We start from the raw sequence: 14627 nt of genomic DNA, 5'->3' as shown, positions 1-14627 counted from the left end.
TAGCATGTGTTTTTTCTATATTTATTGGCCAAAAACCTGTATTGTCCAGTAATTCTTAATGCTTAAACATTTTGTATTGTAATCCATTTGCCTACTTTGAGGCTGGCCTTGTGTTTAACTGTTTTATCTGTGCCTAAATAACATATGTTTGTTTGGCTGTCAAAATTCATCGATGATTCAAAACACTTCAGCTGTTAAATCATAAAAATACATGTAAATTCAAGATTCAATCATGCAGGAAAACTTTTCTTTTTTTGTTTGTTTCCATTTTAAGTTCAGAGCAGATATTTTGTATGGGTTTCTTTTCCGGGGTAATATGGTTTTTCTATGATGTTTAATGTCTGATGCAATTATTGCCTGCATGTTTAACCAGTAAAAAAAAAATATGACAATGAATTTGTACGAGTTGTGATGACCAAAAGTATTTGTTTAGACAGTCACAATTTGTCTTTGTGTATCAGAATAAATCATTTTGTCTACATGATCTGACCAAAACTCTAAAAAAAAAAAAAAAAAAGGTGCTACCAGTTTTTATTTTGAAATAAAAATTGGTTATATTATTCTTTTATTGTGTGTTTTTCTCCAGTGACACTCTTTTAGAGCCAGTATTTCACTACTCAAAATATATTTTACACTTTATATTTCTAAGATATGGTGGAATTCACTCAGGTACTGTACTTGAGACAACTTGTGATGTTGGCTACTTGTGAAGCCTTCTTTCATTTTATCCTTTACATCTCACATTACATTGTAGAGGTAATTCATATTGTTTTATTTAATTACATATGTGATAACTATAGTCAGAAGTTACATTATAGATCTCTGAATAGAAAGGTGTTGATATAATGCATTGCCAGGGTCAACAACCCTTTAAGAGTTAACAGTAGTTCGCAATATTAGCCTATATTTATAATTAAATATGACGAGGACCATTCTGCATAACTAGTTATTTGCTTTTGAGAGTTTATGATTAATTATTTTAAATTGAAAATAGGTAAAATTGGCTTATTCTTAAAAATACCACCACTGACAGTGTAGGTATATTATAAACACTAATTTAACATACATGTATTTTTTACAACTGACAACATAAGTCTTGATTTAACGATAATGTCGTGTAAAATGTAATATTTTAATTAAGACGTGGTCGCCCGTTCAAAACACGTTGCATGCAGTTGCACCATGCGTGATTTATATCCCGCGTCACACTCCTTTACACTGCTACGTATAAATTTGCATCAGCCATGTTTTTTTGTTTTTTTTTGCAGTTTTGATCAGAAACACATCCTGATGGTGTTTGTTTTGGTTAATAAACGTGTAGCCGAGCTGTGTTTGAGGTTAACGAGCAACAAGAACATCGTTGTTTTGCTGTTAAACGTTTCGGACAGTGCGGCTCAATTTATGAGTCGGCCATTTTAGGTGTACCGGGGACATTACTCGGTGACACCAGGAAGTGCCTTTTACCATAAAGGTTCGGTGTTAACGGCTCCATGTGAAGGTTGAAAAAATGTTAAAACACACACAGTAATTAACAATTAGACGACTTGTAAGTTTGTGTTCACAATCGACGCAAATAATCATCGTATTTTCGGATTTTTACCGTCCGCGGTGAGGACTACAAATTTCTGGGCGTCTCCATGGTGACATCATGTGAGCTGACTGACACGTACTGTTTGTGATAAAAAAAAAAAAGTATAGCAGGAAGAAGAAAGGCAGTGAAACAGAAAGCTAACAGCAAGCTAGGAAAGCTAAGAGGTAGGTACTTCATCCCCGCAAAATGAGCGTATACCCTCGCTGCGTGTTATTAACGGTGGCTGTAACATTAAGCAGCGTTTGTTAGTGGATTAAACGTCGAATTGTGTTGTCGAGCCAGCAAAACGTTAGCTAGTCGTGCTAACTTGGCTGAACGCTTTTTCTGGTTAGCAACGTTAGCTAGCTAGCTTTTAATATGATACTTCATGCGTCAAACACAGGCTTTGGCTGTCGGACAGTTGACACACTGCCTTTCCGCATTTCTAAACCACACATTTGTTCACTGCTTAAACGAGTTCGTGCTGGTTTTGTCGCCTGCTAACAGCTATAACGTTAACACGGATTTATAGCAGGTTAACAGAAAGCTTGTTAGCTCCCTAGTTAAGGGGGCTCAACGCTTGACATTTAGCTTCAACCTGTTGTGTAATTTGGCAAATAATGCAAACCCTTATCTAACTGAACTGCGCACTTGAAATACGCGACATGTTGTGTGTGACACGAGTGGTGTGAGCAGTAACGATATCCAGATCATTTAGTATCAAGTATAAATAACAACGGCACAAAACCAGAAGACTGAAAGTTGAAGTTATCCATTTAATATTTTATTATAATAAATTCATAAATTAAATAAAATTACATGCATAGAAATACTAAGGAAAAGTACCTCAAAATAACTAAATTAAGTGCAGTACTTCAGTAAATGTACTCAGTTGTGAACATTAACAATAGGTTGTATTCGTGCTACCTGTTAATGCAGATTGTGACAGTTTGATATTGGGGGTAAATTGATGATAGGGGCCAATATTCAGCATTTTCCCGATTAATCGGTATTGGGTTTTTTGTGTCTGATTGCCGATAAAATAAGTACATTGGAAAAGTATTTTTGCTGGGATTTAGCTTCCTGTTTTTCTGTAGTAGCTGATCAGCAATGAATTATCTGAATTTGCAAAGTAAATAGTAACTAAAGTTATCAAATAAATAGAGTTATTGAAGTATTAAGTTGCAGAAAATGGAAATACTGAAGGAACGCACCTCAAAATTAAACATAAGTACGATACTTGAGTTAATTGTAGTTGATTACATTGCATTACTGATTATTCTCGACTTGGAGACTTAGATTTTTATTTCTCCTGTAAACTTATATCTGTTCCAGTTATTGTTCTCCTGAATAACTAATAATCTGTATCAGTATCGGCCCTGAAAGACATATCGGTTGACTCCAATTGGAAATAATTGTGGTTGTAAAACAGTTTGTAATCGTGTGATTCTGTTCACAGGAGACATCGTCCATTCCAGACTCTCTTCAGGTCTCTTTCCCTGGTTCCACCATGAACGTGTTTGACCGCAACATCAACATCGACGCTCTCTTCAAGTTCTCCCAAATGTACGTAGGCTCACTGTAGGTTGGTGTATCAGTTATGTTAAGTATCCACTGCAGCGCAAGTTCCCATTGTCTGGCCTTGCTCATTGTAATCTGTTTTTGCAGATCTCATTCTACCCAGGCGCACTTGAAGAATGTGTACGCCAGCCTGGCTGTCTGCATGTTTGTGGCTGCTGCCGGCGCCTACGTCCATGTCGTCACTGGCCTCTTTCAGGTAATATTGAAGATAACGCAGAGTCTTCCTGTTCAGGATGATACATTCCTTAGACCAATGCAAATGGGGCCCTTTATCAAAGCACAGACAACCGTATTTCCTCCTACCTAATCAAACCTAATTCGTGCTTTAAAGTACGTTACCTGGTGGTTGAAACAGTTTAAAGTAGGTAAATGAGCTTTCTCAAGAGTTAAATCATACGAAACGGGAGAAAGATCATTTGTTTTGAGGTTCAGTGTTTGTCTGGGGAAGATTGTTAGTTGCCCAAATCCTAATTTATCTATTTATGTGATTAATTTCGTAAGTAGATGAGTTAATGATCTTCTTCTGTGAAGGTTAATATTTGAAGTGTTTATCTATTTGAGAAATTTTGTTGCAGTAGTCTTTCCTTTTGTGAAGTTTTAAATTCTTTGGCCGTTTACATTGTTACCACACAGGTATTTACCACTATCTGTGTTTCATATGTAAACAGCCGACACGTCTGTAGAAGACAGTGAAACTGAGCTGAACACACTGCATGTGTCCAATATCCTGCAGCCTAACTTCTGGAACTTGATGTCGTTGACTTGGAGCTGTCCACTTGTGATTGGTTCACTCAGGACGAATGTTAATATCACTCCATGTCACGGTCCCTCTGCCCTGTGTTTACCTCATGACCTTGTTCTCAGGGTGGCGTGCTGTCTGTGCTCGGCTCCCTGGGGATGATGTTTTGGCTCGCCATGACACCACACAACCCTGAGACAGAGAAGAAGAGACTGGGCATGCTCGCAGTATTTGCCTTCCTCACAGGTGAAGTGACGGATGTTTTGGGCACATTACGAGTAAAATAGTTACTTTGCATGTGAACTGAGCCGTCTTTGTGAATTTAAAGTCATGTCAGAGTCTAACAGCGGTGTTTGCCTTCCGCTCTCCCTCCCCAGGTGTCGGCCTTGGCCCCACACTGGACTTTGTCATCGCTGTCAACCCGAGGTATGTGAAAGGTTACTCAGTGTTAAACAGCCAGCTGAGTAGAAGTTAAACATTACATCTGTCTGTGGGTCTCATTGAAAGCTTACACATTGTTCTGTTTTATTTCTCCTCAGCATCATTTTGACGGCTTTCATGGGGACCTCAGTGATTTTCATTTGCTTCAGTCTCAGCGCTCTTTATGCCAAACGCAGGAGCTACCTGTTCCTTGGAGGTAAAGGCAGTTTATTAATGTTGTGACACTGTATTCTATTTTTGTCAAGCAACACAACACGGAGACAATGCTACAAATTACACCCATTTTTATATGCTCAAATGAAGCATGGTTTAATTGTCCTGTTTTTGTTCCTCTCAGGCACACTGATGTCTGGCCTCTCCCTCCTGTTCCTGATGTCTGTGATGAACATGTTCTTTGGATCCGTGATGCTGTTTAAGGTAGCTGAGCTGAGTCCCACCGACCCTCACTAAACCTGTGATCAGCTGTGTGTCACGGTGTGCTGCGTACATCGTTTCAGTGTCATAATTTTTGCATATGGTTTCTGACAGGCACACATGTACCTCGGGCTGCTCATCATGTGCGGCTTCGTCCTGTTTGACACTCAGCTCATCATCGAGAAAGCAGAGAACGGAGACAAGGACTATGTGTGGTGAGGAAACTACACCTGAGCCCGTATCTGTCGGCTCGTACCGTCTCATAACCAAACACCATGCAAATACATTATCTCACAGCGAGGTGAACAATTGAGCATCACACCACTGAAAATGAGAAACACCTGGTCCGAGTGAATTGAACTTTTTCAGAGGTGTTGCATAAGCTCAGCTCTTAAACAACCCAGTGCTCTTTAGACAAACTGAACGTATGGTAATGTTTTCTTTCTTCTAAAAAGCATCTGTAACGACTCTGAAGCGTCATACGTTTTGTTTTTTGAAGGCACTGTGTGGACTTGTTCCTTGACTTCATCACCATCTTCAGGAAACTGATGGTCATCCTTGCCATGAACGATAAGGTAAGGAGAGTGTCGCCTAATCCTTCTACTTTAAGACTAAATGGATATGTCTTCATATTCTGTTGTTATTTATTTTTTTTATTGTCTACAAATCCAATGAAAACACCAAAAGCCTGATATATCTCCCTCCTCTGTGCCACAGAGCATTGGGTCTCATCCTGGGGGTTGCTAGTGAAAACTGAAATTACATATTTTAGACGGGGGAATAGTAGATTACATTCCCTGTACAAGTGATATAATTTGCTTTTATTAGTTTATTATTTGCTTTTCCATTTATGTCCACAAACTTTCAAAACTTATTTGAGCCACTTTTTTTGCACAGGGTGAGATATTCCCTCATTATGACGAACACTGACATTATAATTTATTTCGAGTTGATCTCACATCGTCCTGCAACTGGAGATACTCACTGATACACCGTAAGACACTTAATATGTCATTATAGATGTACAATATAATTATAATTATGTCTGGGAACTCTCAGAGACCAGCAGCAACAGGAAACGAGGTTAAAAAAGAGAGAATGGGATGATAAACAAGATGAATATGATGAGGCAGAGTCTATGTATAAAATAAAGGAAGGCACTCAGCGTCAGCAAGATTTCTATCTTCAGTAGGAACAAGCGTGTGTGGAGCCGAGAGACTGAGTAGGGAAGTCGGGGGAAGTTGGTTTTGCTGTTTACGTGGGATTTGATGACGGTAACAAAAATAAAGGATGTTACAAACCTCAACTTCATTTTCCCAAGAAAGGCTGGTTCAAATATGCCTTTTACTGTTTTATAACGGTTTCCTCACCCAAATAAATGAAAAACGGCCAATTTTTTGTTGTAGCTGCGCAGATACTTTTGGTTTCATTTTGAGATGTCTGAGATGTCTGGCTTCACTCCAGTATAACGTTGGAGGGGGAATTTAGTTTGTGGTGCAGAAAACATCAAGAAAATCACCCACGGCAACATGTGTTTTCACAAAAACAAAGATGTTATGATGATAATATGATCGGCAGACATCTGTGAGCATATTTGGGACTTTTTGCAACTCATCAGTCAGAAATTTTATAAAACAACTTTAATTCACTTCCATTGTATTTTGTGGTGGAATGAACCTAAGTACACTAAGCCGCTCTCTACCTGGACTCCACTACAGTTCAGACGGAGATATTTTACTTTTCACTGCACTACATTTATTGATGCAGTCTCTATTCGCTGTCAATCCTCATTTAGTTTCTGAAATACAGTTGAGACCTCGTACAATAAGTCCTCTCAACCCTCATGTTGAGAACCACTGAATGAAACTATGTGACTGTATAGATGAACCCAGCAAGCGATTTGTGTGTTTCACCATCTTACGTTGTTGCCATTACTGTGATGACAACTCAGCTGCCTGCTGATAGTGACAGTGACCGCATAATGGGTAAACGTCAGAGAGTGACCCCCAGTCACTGATGAAGGTTTTATATAGATGCCGATCTTAATGTTATTCAGATTAAAGTGAGTAGTTAAAAAAAACAACAACCATAAACTAATACTGTTGGCAATATAAATTAAATGCAAATTGAGATGTAAATATTAACAGAAACAAATCAACCATGTGTTCTGCATATAGATATTAACAGGAACAATAAATATTAGACGTTTGTTACGACAATAGACCGAAGAGATGATGCAGAAATAAGGAAAAACCTCGACCATGCACCACATTTGTGATCAAGCACTTTGTATGTATAATCAATCAAGAGCTGCATTCAATCATTAAAGTTACATTGGTAGAAAAAAGTAAAAAATACGAATTTCAAGATTATTTCAGTCGTACAGGTCAAAATGACAATAACCTCTAGTAAACATCTCGGTCCTCTGTACTCCCAATCTGACATTACGTCTAATCTACGAGTCCTCATGAAGTAAACACATGTGTTTCATATTCAGTATTTCTTCCAAAGTTGAAGTTTGCCACGTCTGTTGGAGCAGCTGAGAACTGCACAGGCTCTTCAACATTTCCATGATCATTGCTGTTAAACAGTAACGCTAAATAGAAAGTATAGCATCAGGACAGTTGGCACTCAAACGTGGGGATTTTGTAGGGAGACGCCAGAGCAGTTACAGCAACTAGTCTGCTGCAGGTACTTTGCCGTATCTGTGTAAATCAGCCACTCACAACAGTAACATGCTGCTTACACATTAAAGCATCAGCATCAGTCAGAACAGTACTTTTACCTTTTGATGCTTTAAGTAGATTTTAGCTGATAATTTTCACTCCTGTTTGTACTTTTTACCTTTTCTTTTTACCTTTTTCTTTAATGACCTGTAATTGCTCAGATTGATATGCCATCAGTATAATTCTGATAATTTCTCTCTTTCAGGACAAGAAGAAGGAAAAGAAGTAAAGAAGGTTTGAGTGGCTGAATATTAAAAACAATCTGTCAGACAAGGCACAATTTGCAACGCACTTGGTGCTTTTCACTTTCTGTCTTCATTTATTGAATTAACTCCTATGTGGTCTTATACTATTGAGAAATTCTTTTGATTTATTTTTTAAAAACTTACAACAAGGGTTGAATGTAAGTTTATGGTATGCTAATGCTAGTCCCATCATGGCTGTGAATGGAGAATAGACTAATGCTGCAGTGAACACGCTTGGCCTGTAGAGGGCAGCGTTGCCCTATGACGACTCCCAGAAGCTGAGCAGAAGATTTGATATCACTGTTATTTAGTGCCATAAATTAATGACATGGTAGGCTCCTTTTTAGTGGGTCATGTAAGCTTCTGAGACCGATTATTGTTTTATTTGAAGTTATGTGATTTCAGTCGTTGATTTGCTTATTTATCGTTTTCCTCAGTTGTCTTTAGTGGATTGTCACAAGATATGGTGTCCCATGATTTTGACAACAGATTCCCACCCCCCCCCCCGTTTTTTGAGAAAGTTCCCCCGTGATTGTTTTGTTCCCACAGATTTTGTTTTGTGACCAACATTTTGAGTAAGAATGGTGAAGTCTGATCACACTGACACTAACCATGGAAACCTGTCAGACTCTCCACGAGCGACAGTAACCGATTCAGACTCGCGGCCACTCGGTGGTCAGGATTTCTGGACTTTTGGCTGGCGGAGGAGAGAGTCGGTGCCATCTGTCCATATTCTCAACCTAGAAAGAAAGACAGGCGAGTCGTTCAGACCTCTCCCACTGTAAATTTCTCTTAATATCTGTTGTCTAGAAAATTAGTTTGCCAAATGATATGATGTTAACCTTACAATTTTTTGAAGGCGTATACTGTGAAGAATTTATTTTATTGATGTAAAATTGAAACTAATAATTTGATACATTTGCTCAAATAAATGTGTTGAACGTATTGAAAAAAAATGGCTCCTTTTTAGATTTATTGGTGGAATAAATATACAGATTTTGTAAAAATACTCATAAATGATATTTCTGATTTTAAAATGTAGTTTTAAGATAATCAAATAATCGCTTACGTAACTTTGCTGACACATGACCAGACATTTGTTGGTTCCAGCTTCTCTCATGTGAGGATCATTGTATATTGATTATATCTTCAGGGATTTGGACTACCAGACCAACTAACAACCAGAAGATTCATCGATCATGACAATAATCTTTAGATGCAGCTCTCATAATATTACGAGTACAAGTACTTTAAATGTATTATTGGCAAGTAATACTTTCACGTTTATTGGGTCATTACTAAGTGTTTTAAAAGATACTCGAGTAAAAGTAAAGATACTTTTGGTAAAAGTGGAAGTCACTCGTTCGTGTAGTACTTGAGTTAAGTATCTGGCCGTTTTACAGGTCTTGGGGAAAACTTAAACATCGTATAAATTCTCGTGTGTCTTCAGATGACTCAGGTGACGTCACCTCACCTGATTCAGGTGTTACAGCTGCTCCTCGTGTTTGCTTGAGGCGAGCAGCTCGAGGCTTCATCAGCAGCTGCATGAATATCAAACCCGAATCTCTTGCTGCATTGAGCCGCTCCTCGGACTGGTTCCATTTCGCCGAGGTTGGAAGTAGTTTCTTCTGACTTCGTTGTGCATTCACATTCATTCATGTTGGTATGTGGGAGCAACAGCTGGTTAGTATTTGAGTGACGAGGAAGCTCAGAGGACACGATACAATGAGTCTGACCTCTCTGCAACTCTTGTACCAAAATCTTCTCCGCATTTACATGAATTTTCCAAGCCTGAACAAACTGTCTGCAGTTGGGTTGCATTGTGGGTAATGTAGGCGTCAGGTTTCGACAAGGAAGGAGAGTGTGTGGAATAAAATTTGATTTCTCTGGGTCTTCTTTGGCTACTTTTATCCTCTTTTTTTAAAACTCTTTTAGGTAAATGTCCCGCCTGTAATCGACGGCACCGTCCACAATAACTACCTGGCACAACGAGCTAAATCAAAACATTTTAATTAGAAAGTTGAAAAACGGCAGTAGGTACATAGGACCTCTATTGGCTAGGGAACGAACAGCAACAGAGATGTCGAAATACAAGATATGAACATAATCTACTAGGCGAAGAGACTGCAATTTTCACAGAAAGATTACAAAAAAAAAAAGATGATGTACATTTAAAATAAATAAATAATAGAAATACATATTCATTGAATAGTGTAGCCATTTCTCTTATCTATGTTATTATTGCTGGTATATATTACCTTTAAATGCATTATGATTTAGAACAGACATATACTGACAACCTTCCTCGGTCGCAAAACAATATCAACATGATCAATAAAATCGTTTATACATTTAAAATCGTGATGCATGAGTTTAGCAATAAAGAATCACAGACATGAACATTCATTTTTTAAGGAGCTCCATGTTTTGTTTTTTTTCAATACATTGTGTGGTGAAATGATGATGTATTGATACAGTACAGAACTGATCGGCGCGTCACGGCTTTGTTGATGCACAGAACAAAGATCCATCTACCAGGATGAGAAAAACAAAAGACAGGTTGCTGAACAACTACCAGGAGTGACAACTTTTGTGCTAATCATTAGCTTAGCCATGCGTTTTGTAGTCCTGTACACATGAATTAAAGAGAAGTGTCCACAGTCAAGTCTGATTGTGAAAAAGTGAACAACCTATATTATTTGGGTGGCTTTTGGCTTCATGTTTATTGGAAATCCTGAGGAGAAGTCTATCGATCCACCTTTCCAGTTGCAACAGAGAAACAGCTGATGAGACGGCATCATCACCACAATATTCTCGCGGACATCAACGGGGTACAGTTTCTTTTCCTCAAAGGTGGCGGCGGGTCAGCAGCATCACAGTACAGCCAGCGACCAGGAGACTTGTTATTGTCTGTGGACGAGATGAGCATCCAGTCCTCTCTGTCCTCCCCCGCCATTGGCTGGATCATCCTTGGCTGCCGCAGGACGACAGACTGTCGTACAGAGAATCGCTGAGCGACTCGGGGGTCTCCAGGACCTGAGGGCGACTCGGGGAAATGGCTTCCTCCGGGCGCTCCCTGAGCAGCTCCAGCCCGGGCTCCCGGCTCATCTCGGGGACGCTGGGAGTGCGAATCTTCCCCCTGCGGCTCATCCCCGACTGGGCAGGGACGGGCAGGCTGCCCGGGTCAACCACCCGGCTGGAGGAGGGACCGCCGGCCTTCATGCCCTGAGAGGACGCAGAGAGGTGGGAAACGTTTCAGGTCGCGTGTTTCATCTTATGTAACGCCTTCAGCAAACAGAAGTGGGCTACAGAAACCATCCCACTGTGAATCTTTAATATTCAGCTGATTAATAATTTCTAAAGGGAGAATGTGGTTCTGTGTTTTTTCATTATGTAAGATGTGAGTGCAGATTTAAAAATGTATCTACTGCCTGCAAAGTATTTTCAGTCTGTAAGTGACCCAGATAATTCCCTTTTCATGCTCCTGCCTCACCGGTTTTTACCAAGATTACACAATCAAATAAAACTGTAATTTAGACAGAAAACAAGTATAAAAGCGTACACAGTTATTGTTTATATTAAAATCTTGTCATGCTGATCTGCTGCACATCCGTCTTACAAGAGGGATCCTTCCTCTGTTTCTTATCCCGAGGTTTCTTCCTTGTTAAAAAGATCTTACAGGGCGAGTTTGTCCTCATCTGAGCCTCCCTATCCTGAGGATGGAGGGTATTTTATGGTAAGGGTTACAGTTACAGTGGTTCAGTGTCGACTTTAAATGTTAGCAGCCACTTGTCGTGTTCTTGACATGTTTTGCAGGATGCTCATTATGCATATTTGTGCATATTTCAGCATTTTCAAGATCTTAAACCTTTTTCAACCTTAAGTTTATCACAACATCTTGACATTCACCTGCCCTGCAGATCAGGTGTATGAAAGGACTTTATTAATTAAACTGGCAGTAGACAACTTTCTCCCCTCTTTTTTAATCAGTTCTGAAGTACATACTCTATAAATCCATCGTTCACTATACTATTCGGCCACTGGCTGGACTTTTCCCGGGAAAATTAAGGTCAAATTACGGCACAAAGGAAGCGCGTCTGCCATTGCTTAACAAAACAGGAAGAGTCATTGTTTTCCCAGGTCGCTATCCCCATGTAACCCCACTGATGGAGGAGGCAAGAGATCAGGGTTTCTGGGTCAAATTAGGAATATTGGGGTTGTTTTTTGCTTTACACAGTAGCCAGGCTGCTAGCAGTTGTTGCTAACATCGTCTTTGCAACAGGGAAAGACAACAAGTTGTCTGTTTTCACTTTGAGCTTTATATAATATCGACAAAACTCCAATTTAACTCTCTCCGTACCCCTCTGAACGGTGATCCGAAGGACACCTGCTCCTCCTCTTCCTCCTCCACTGCCAGGTAAACCTCTGCAGGTCCTGCTGGAGTCTTCAGGTTGGGGAAGGTCCAAGTCTTGGAGCGAGGGGAGAACATGTTCGCTCCATGAGCCTCTCCTGCAGATCAAACGATTGAAGACACATTTACATCAAAAGAATTGAACTATTTATCAAAAGAAAGCCACATAAAGGAACTTAGTGACCTGTTATTATTGAGTGTAAGCTGGTTGGTTTGTTCTCACCTTCTCGGATGACGCCGGCGGAGCTTCTTCCCTCCAGCATGGAGCCGTACTGAATGGTGGGGATCAGCTGTTTGTGAGGCACGTAGCACTCCTCCTGTGACGTCAGCTCTCTCTCCAGTGTCCGGGCCCGTCGACCGGCCCTCCCCGGGGAGCCCGAGGAGTGGTGTTCGGCCCCGACCCTCGTCTTGGACAGGCCCCGTCCTGCCGCACCGCTGCTGCAGTCGGGCAGGGGGAACGTACCGATGCCGCTGTCCAGGGTGTACGTGGAAGCACCAGAACCTGCAGAGGACGGAAACAAGAGGGAGATTCAGTATTGTATCGTAAAAACCTTTGTTAACATCTTTCCCCTGACAAAACCCCCCTTATAGTATAATTAAAAAACCTAAAACTAAACTGAAACTAAACATTTTTAAACAATGAAACAAGCAAACCAACTCTGGAAACAAACTGAAACCAAACTGAATTAAAAACCTAAAATTAAATGAAATAAAAACTAATGAAAAATGAGAAAAACCCTGATAATTCCTCGGACTGACTGACATTTTAGGAACCAAACAAAAAAACAAAAAAGGCACAAAATAATTCAGATGTAAATGTGTAAATTAATGACTTCTAAATTATCTATTTGATGTTTTACTGCAGCTTCTGATTCGATTTCCTCGGGGGCGTGGCCTCGTTTATTTCACCTTTGATATGCTAATAACGCTATCAGCTAATTAATTTTCCTCGATATGCAAATTATATATTTCAGTCAAACCCTTACGGATTGTTGCATCGCTGGAGGAAATACTGTTGGACCCTTTACTGAAGTAGAAGTAGTAATACTACAGAATAATATCACATTACAAGTAAAACTTTCACTTAAGTTAATGCAGATCAGTAAATCAGAAAAATATACCCAGAGAAAGAAAGACTAGAGATTAAATCGCTGGATTATTGTTATTGTCTAGTGTCTTTCTAGAGTCTGTTAAAGGACGACGCCAGACACCTAATTACTGGGTTACTCACGATATTATTATTATTTTGATCTTCATGCGAACACGAGGAGGGTGGAGATGTGTTGTGTTCTCAGTTTTTCAAGCTGCAACTGTACTCGTTGCCAGAATATCTGCAGTTGTTGTCAGAATTTGGCAGCTGCAGATTCACCGTGGGCCTGAATATTTTCATCTAAAATGAAGTAGTGTAGAAGTATAAAGACAAGTACCGTAACATTGTACTTGTACACAGTATGTGAGTAATTGTACTTTCCACTGATTATGTCATAAACTTGTTTGACTACCTCAGTGTCAGCAACATGTTGACACTAGACACACATCACTTTTGTTTGGAGTCAAATTTAATTTATTTATTCATTTACATTCATTTATCTATTTCCAGACCAGCTCCACACAGGTGTGGTCCGATCGTCCACTCAGTCATAAACCTTGATAAACGTGTGATATTGCTTCCTCTGGCAGACTCGTCTTACCTGCGAAGTGCTGCGAGTGAACTGAATCGGCGAGGTTCTCGTCTGATGTGATCTTGCCGATTCTGTCTGATCCCTGCATGAAAAGAACAACCCAGCAGCAGATGGAGGAGTGAGTGTACCGACTTCAGTATGCAGGAAAACTGACAAATTAGAAGCCAAGTTTAGGCTTCAAAGACGATGTGATCAAGAGCAAGTTTAACTGATGCACCTCCGACACCTGATGCATTAAATGAAGTCTTGTTTTTTCTCTGGTTGTGTTGTCACCGTTGTACATGTTAAATATGTGCGTCTACGTACAGAGAAAAGACCACAGACGTACCTTCTCCATGTCGTCTCGACTGGTGGTGTGACTGATGATGTCGCTCTGCTGGCTGAACATTGGCTTGGAGGTCTTACAGTCGAAGGAGAGGCGGCGCTGCGGCATGCTGATCATGTCCTTCCCGTCCACTCTGCGTCCATCAAACACAAGTTTCAGTTAGCTTGTCCACAAACAGCGTTAGCCTTCATCACACATCTCTGCATTTAAAAGAATAGTTTGAATAGGGCTCGACAATATATCAATGTCATATCTTCATCGTGATAAGAGACTGTCATCTTTTGGATTTCATTATATGGTGATATCGTCTTCTCCTGGTTTTGAAGGCTGCGTTAGAGACCAGACTTGTTCTAATACTTGTCTTTACTATTACTGATGATGATTTACATTAAATGATCACGATTCTTAAAATTATATTCCATTTATTCTATTATATCTATTCTTCTGTCGGGTAATGCCAAAAGTGAATTTTGGGTATTTTTGCTTAAAAGGT

General features: G+C 39.8%; 2 protein-coding genes across 4 annotated transcripts in view; one reads left to right on the top strand and one right to left on the bottom strand.

Annotated features, from left to right (window-relative positions):
• Window positions 1-1453: 1453 nt before the first annotated feature.
• Window positions 1454-8661, top strand: tegt (testis enhanced gene transcript (BAX inhibitor 1)). Its single transcript, XM_084366578.1, has 10 exons — window positions 1454-1755; window positions 3030-3136; window positions 3239-3347; window positions 4016-4136; window positions 4268-4316; window positions 4430-4527; window positions 4669-4748; window positions 4860-4960; window positions 5245-5320; window positions 7677-8661. The coding sequence occupies exons 2-10, from the start codon at window positions 3081-3083 to the stop codon at window positions 7698-7700; spliced, it is 714 nt and encodes a 237-aa protein (XP_084222704.1). The 5' UTR covers window positions 1454-1755; window positions 3030-3080; the 3' UTR covers window positions 7701-8661.
• Window positions 8662-9710: 1049 nt separating this feature from the next.
• Window positions 9711-14627, bottom strand: part of nckap5l (NCK-associated protein 5-like) — a 33669-nt gene continuing 28752 nt past the window's right edge. For all 3 annotated transcript variants that reach the window (XM_084366561.1, XM_084366562.1, XM_084366563.1), the window contains exons 9-13: window positions 14138-14267; window positions 13819-13891; window positions 12351-12629; window positions 12077-12225; window positions 9711-10941 (exon numbers count right to left, since the gene is read on the bottom strand). In XM_084366561.1, coding sequence (XP_084222687.1) covers window positions 10681-10941; window positions 12077-12225; window positions 12351-12629; window positions 13819-13891; window positions 14138-14267 — 892 coding nt within the window. In that variant the 3' untranslated portion in view covers window positions 9711-10680. The remainder of the gene's footprint in view (window positions 10942-12076; window positions 12226-12350; window positions 12630-13818; window positions 13892-14137; window positions 14268-14627) is intronic.

Source organism: Pagrus pagrus (assembly GCF_965226575.1).
Source record: "Pagrus pagrus genome assembly, chromosome: 11".
In the NCBI taxonomy this organism is placed as follows: Eukaryota; Metazoa; Chordata; class Actinopteri; order Spariformes; family Sparidae; genus Pagrus; species Pagrus pagrus.
This window is presented reverse-complemented; position numbering and strand designations above follow the sequence as displayed.

Coding starts and splice junctions, on each gene's coding strand:
- tegt (XM_084366578.1), top strand. CDS start 3,081: ATGAACGTGTTTGACCGCAACATCAACATCGACGCTCTCTTCAAGTTC. Junction 3,348..4,015: donor TCGTCACTGGCCTCTTTCAG/GTAATATTGAAG, acceptor CCTTGTTCTCAG/GGTGGCGTGCTGTCTGTGCT. Junction 4,528..4,668: donor GAGCTACCTGTTCCTTGGAG/GTAAAGGCAGTT, acceptor TGTTCCTCTCAG/GCACACTGATGTCTGGCCTC.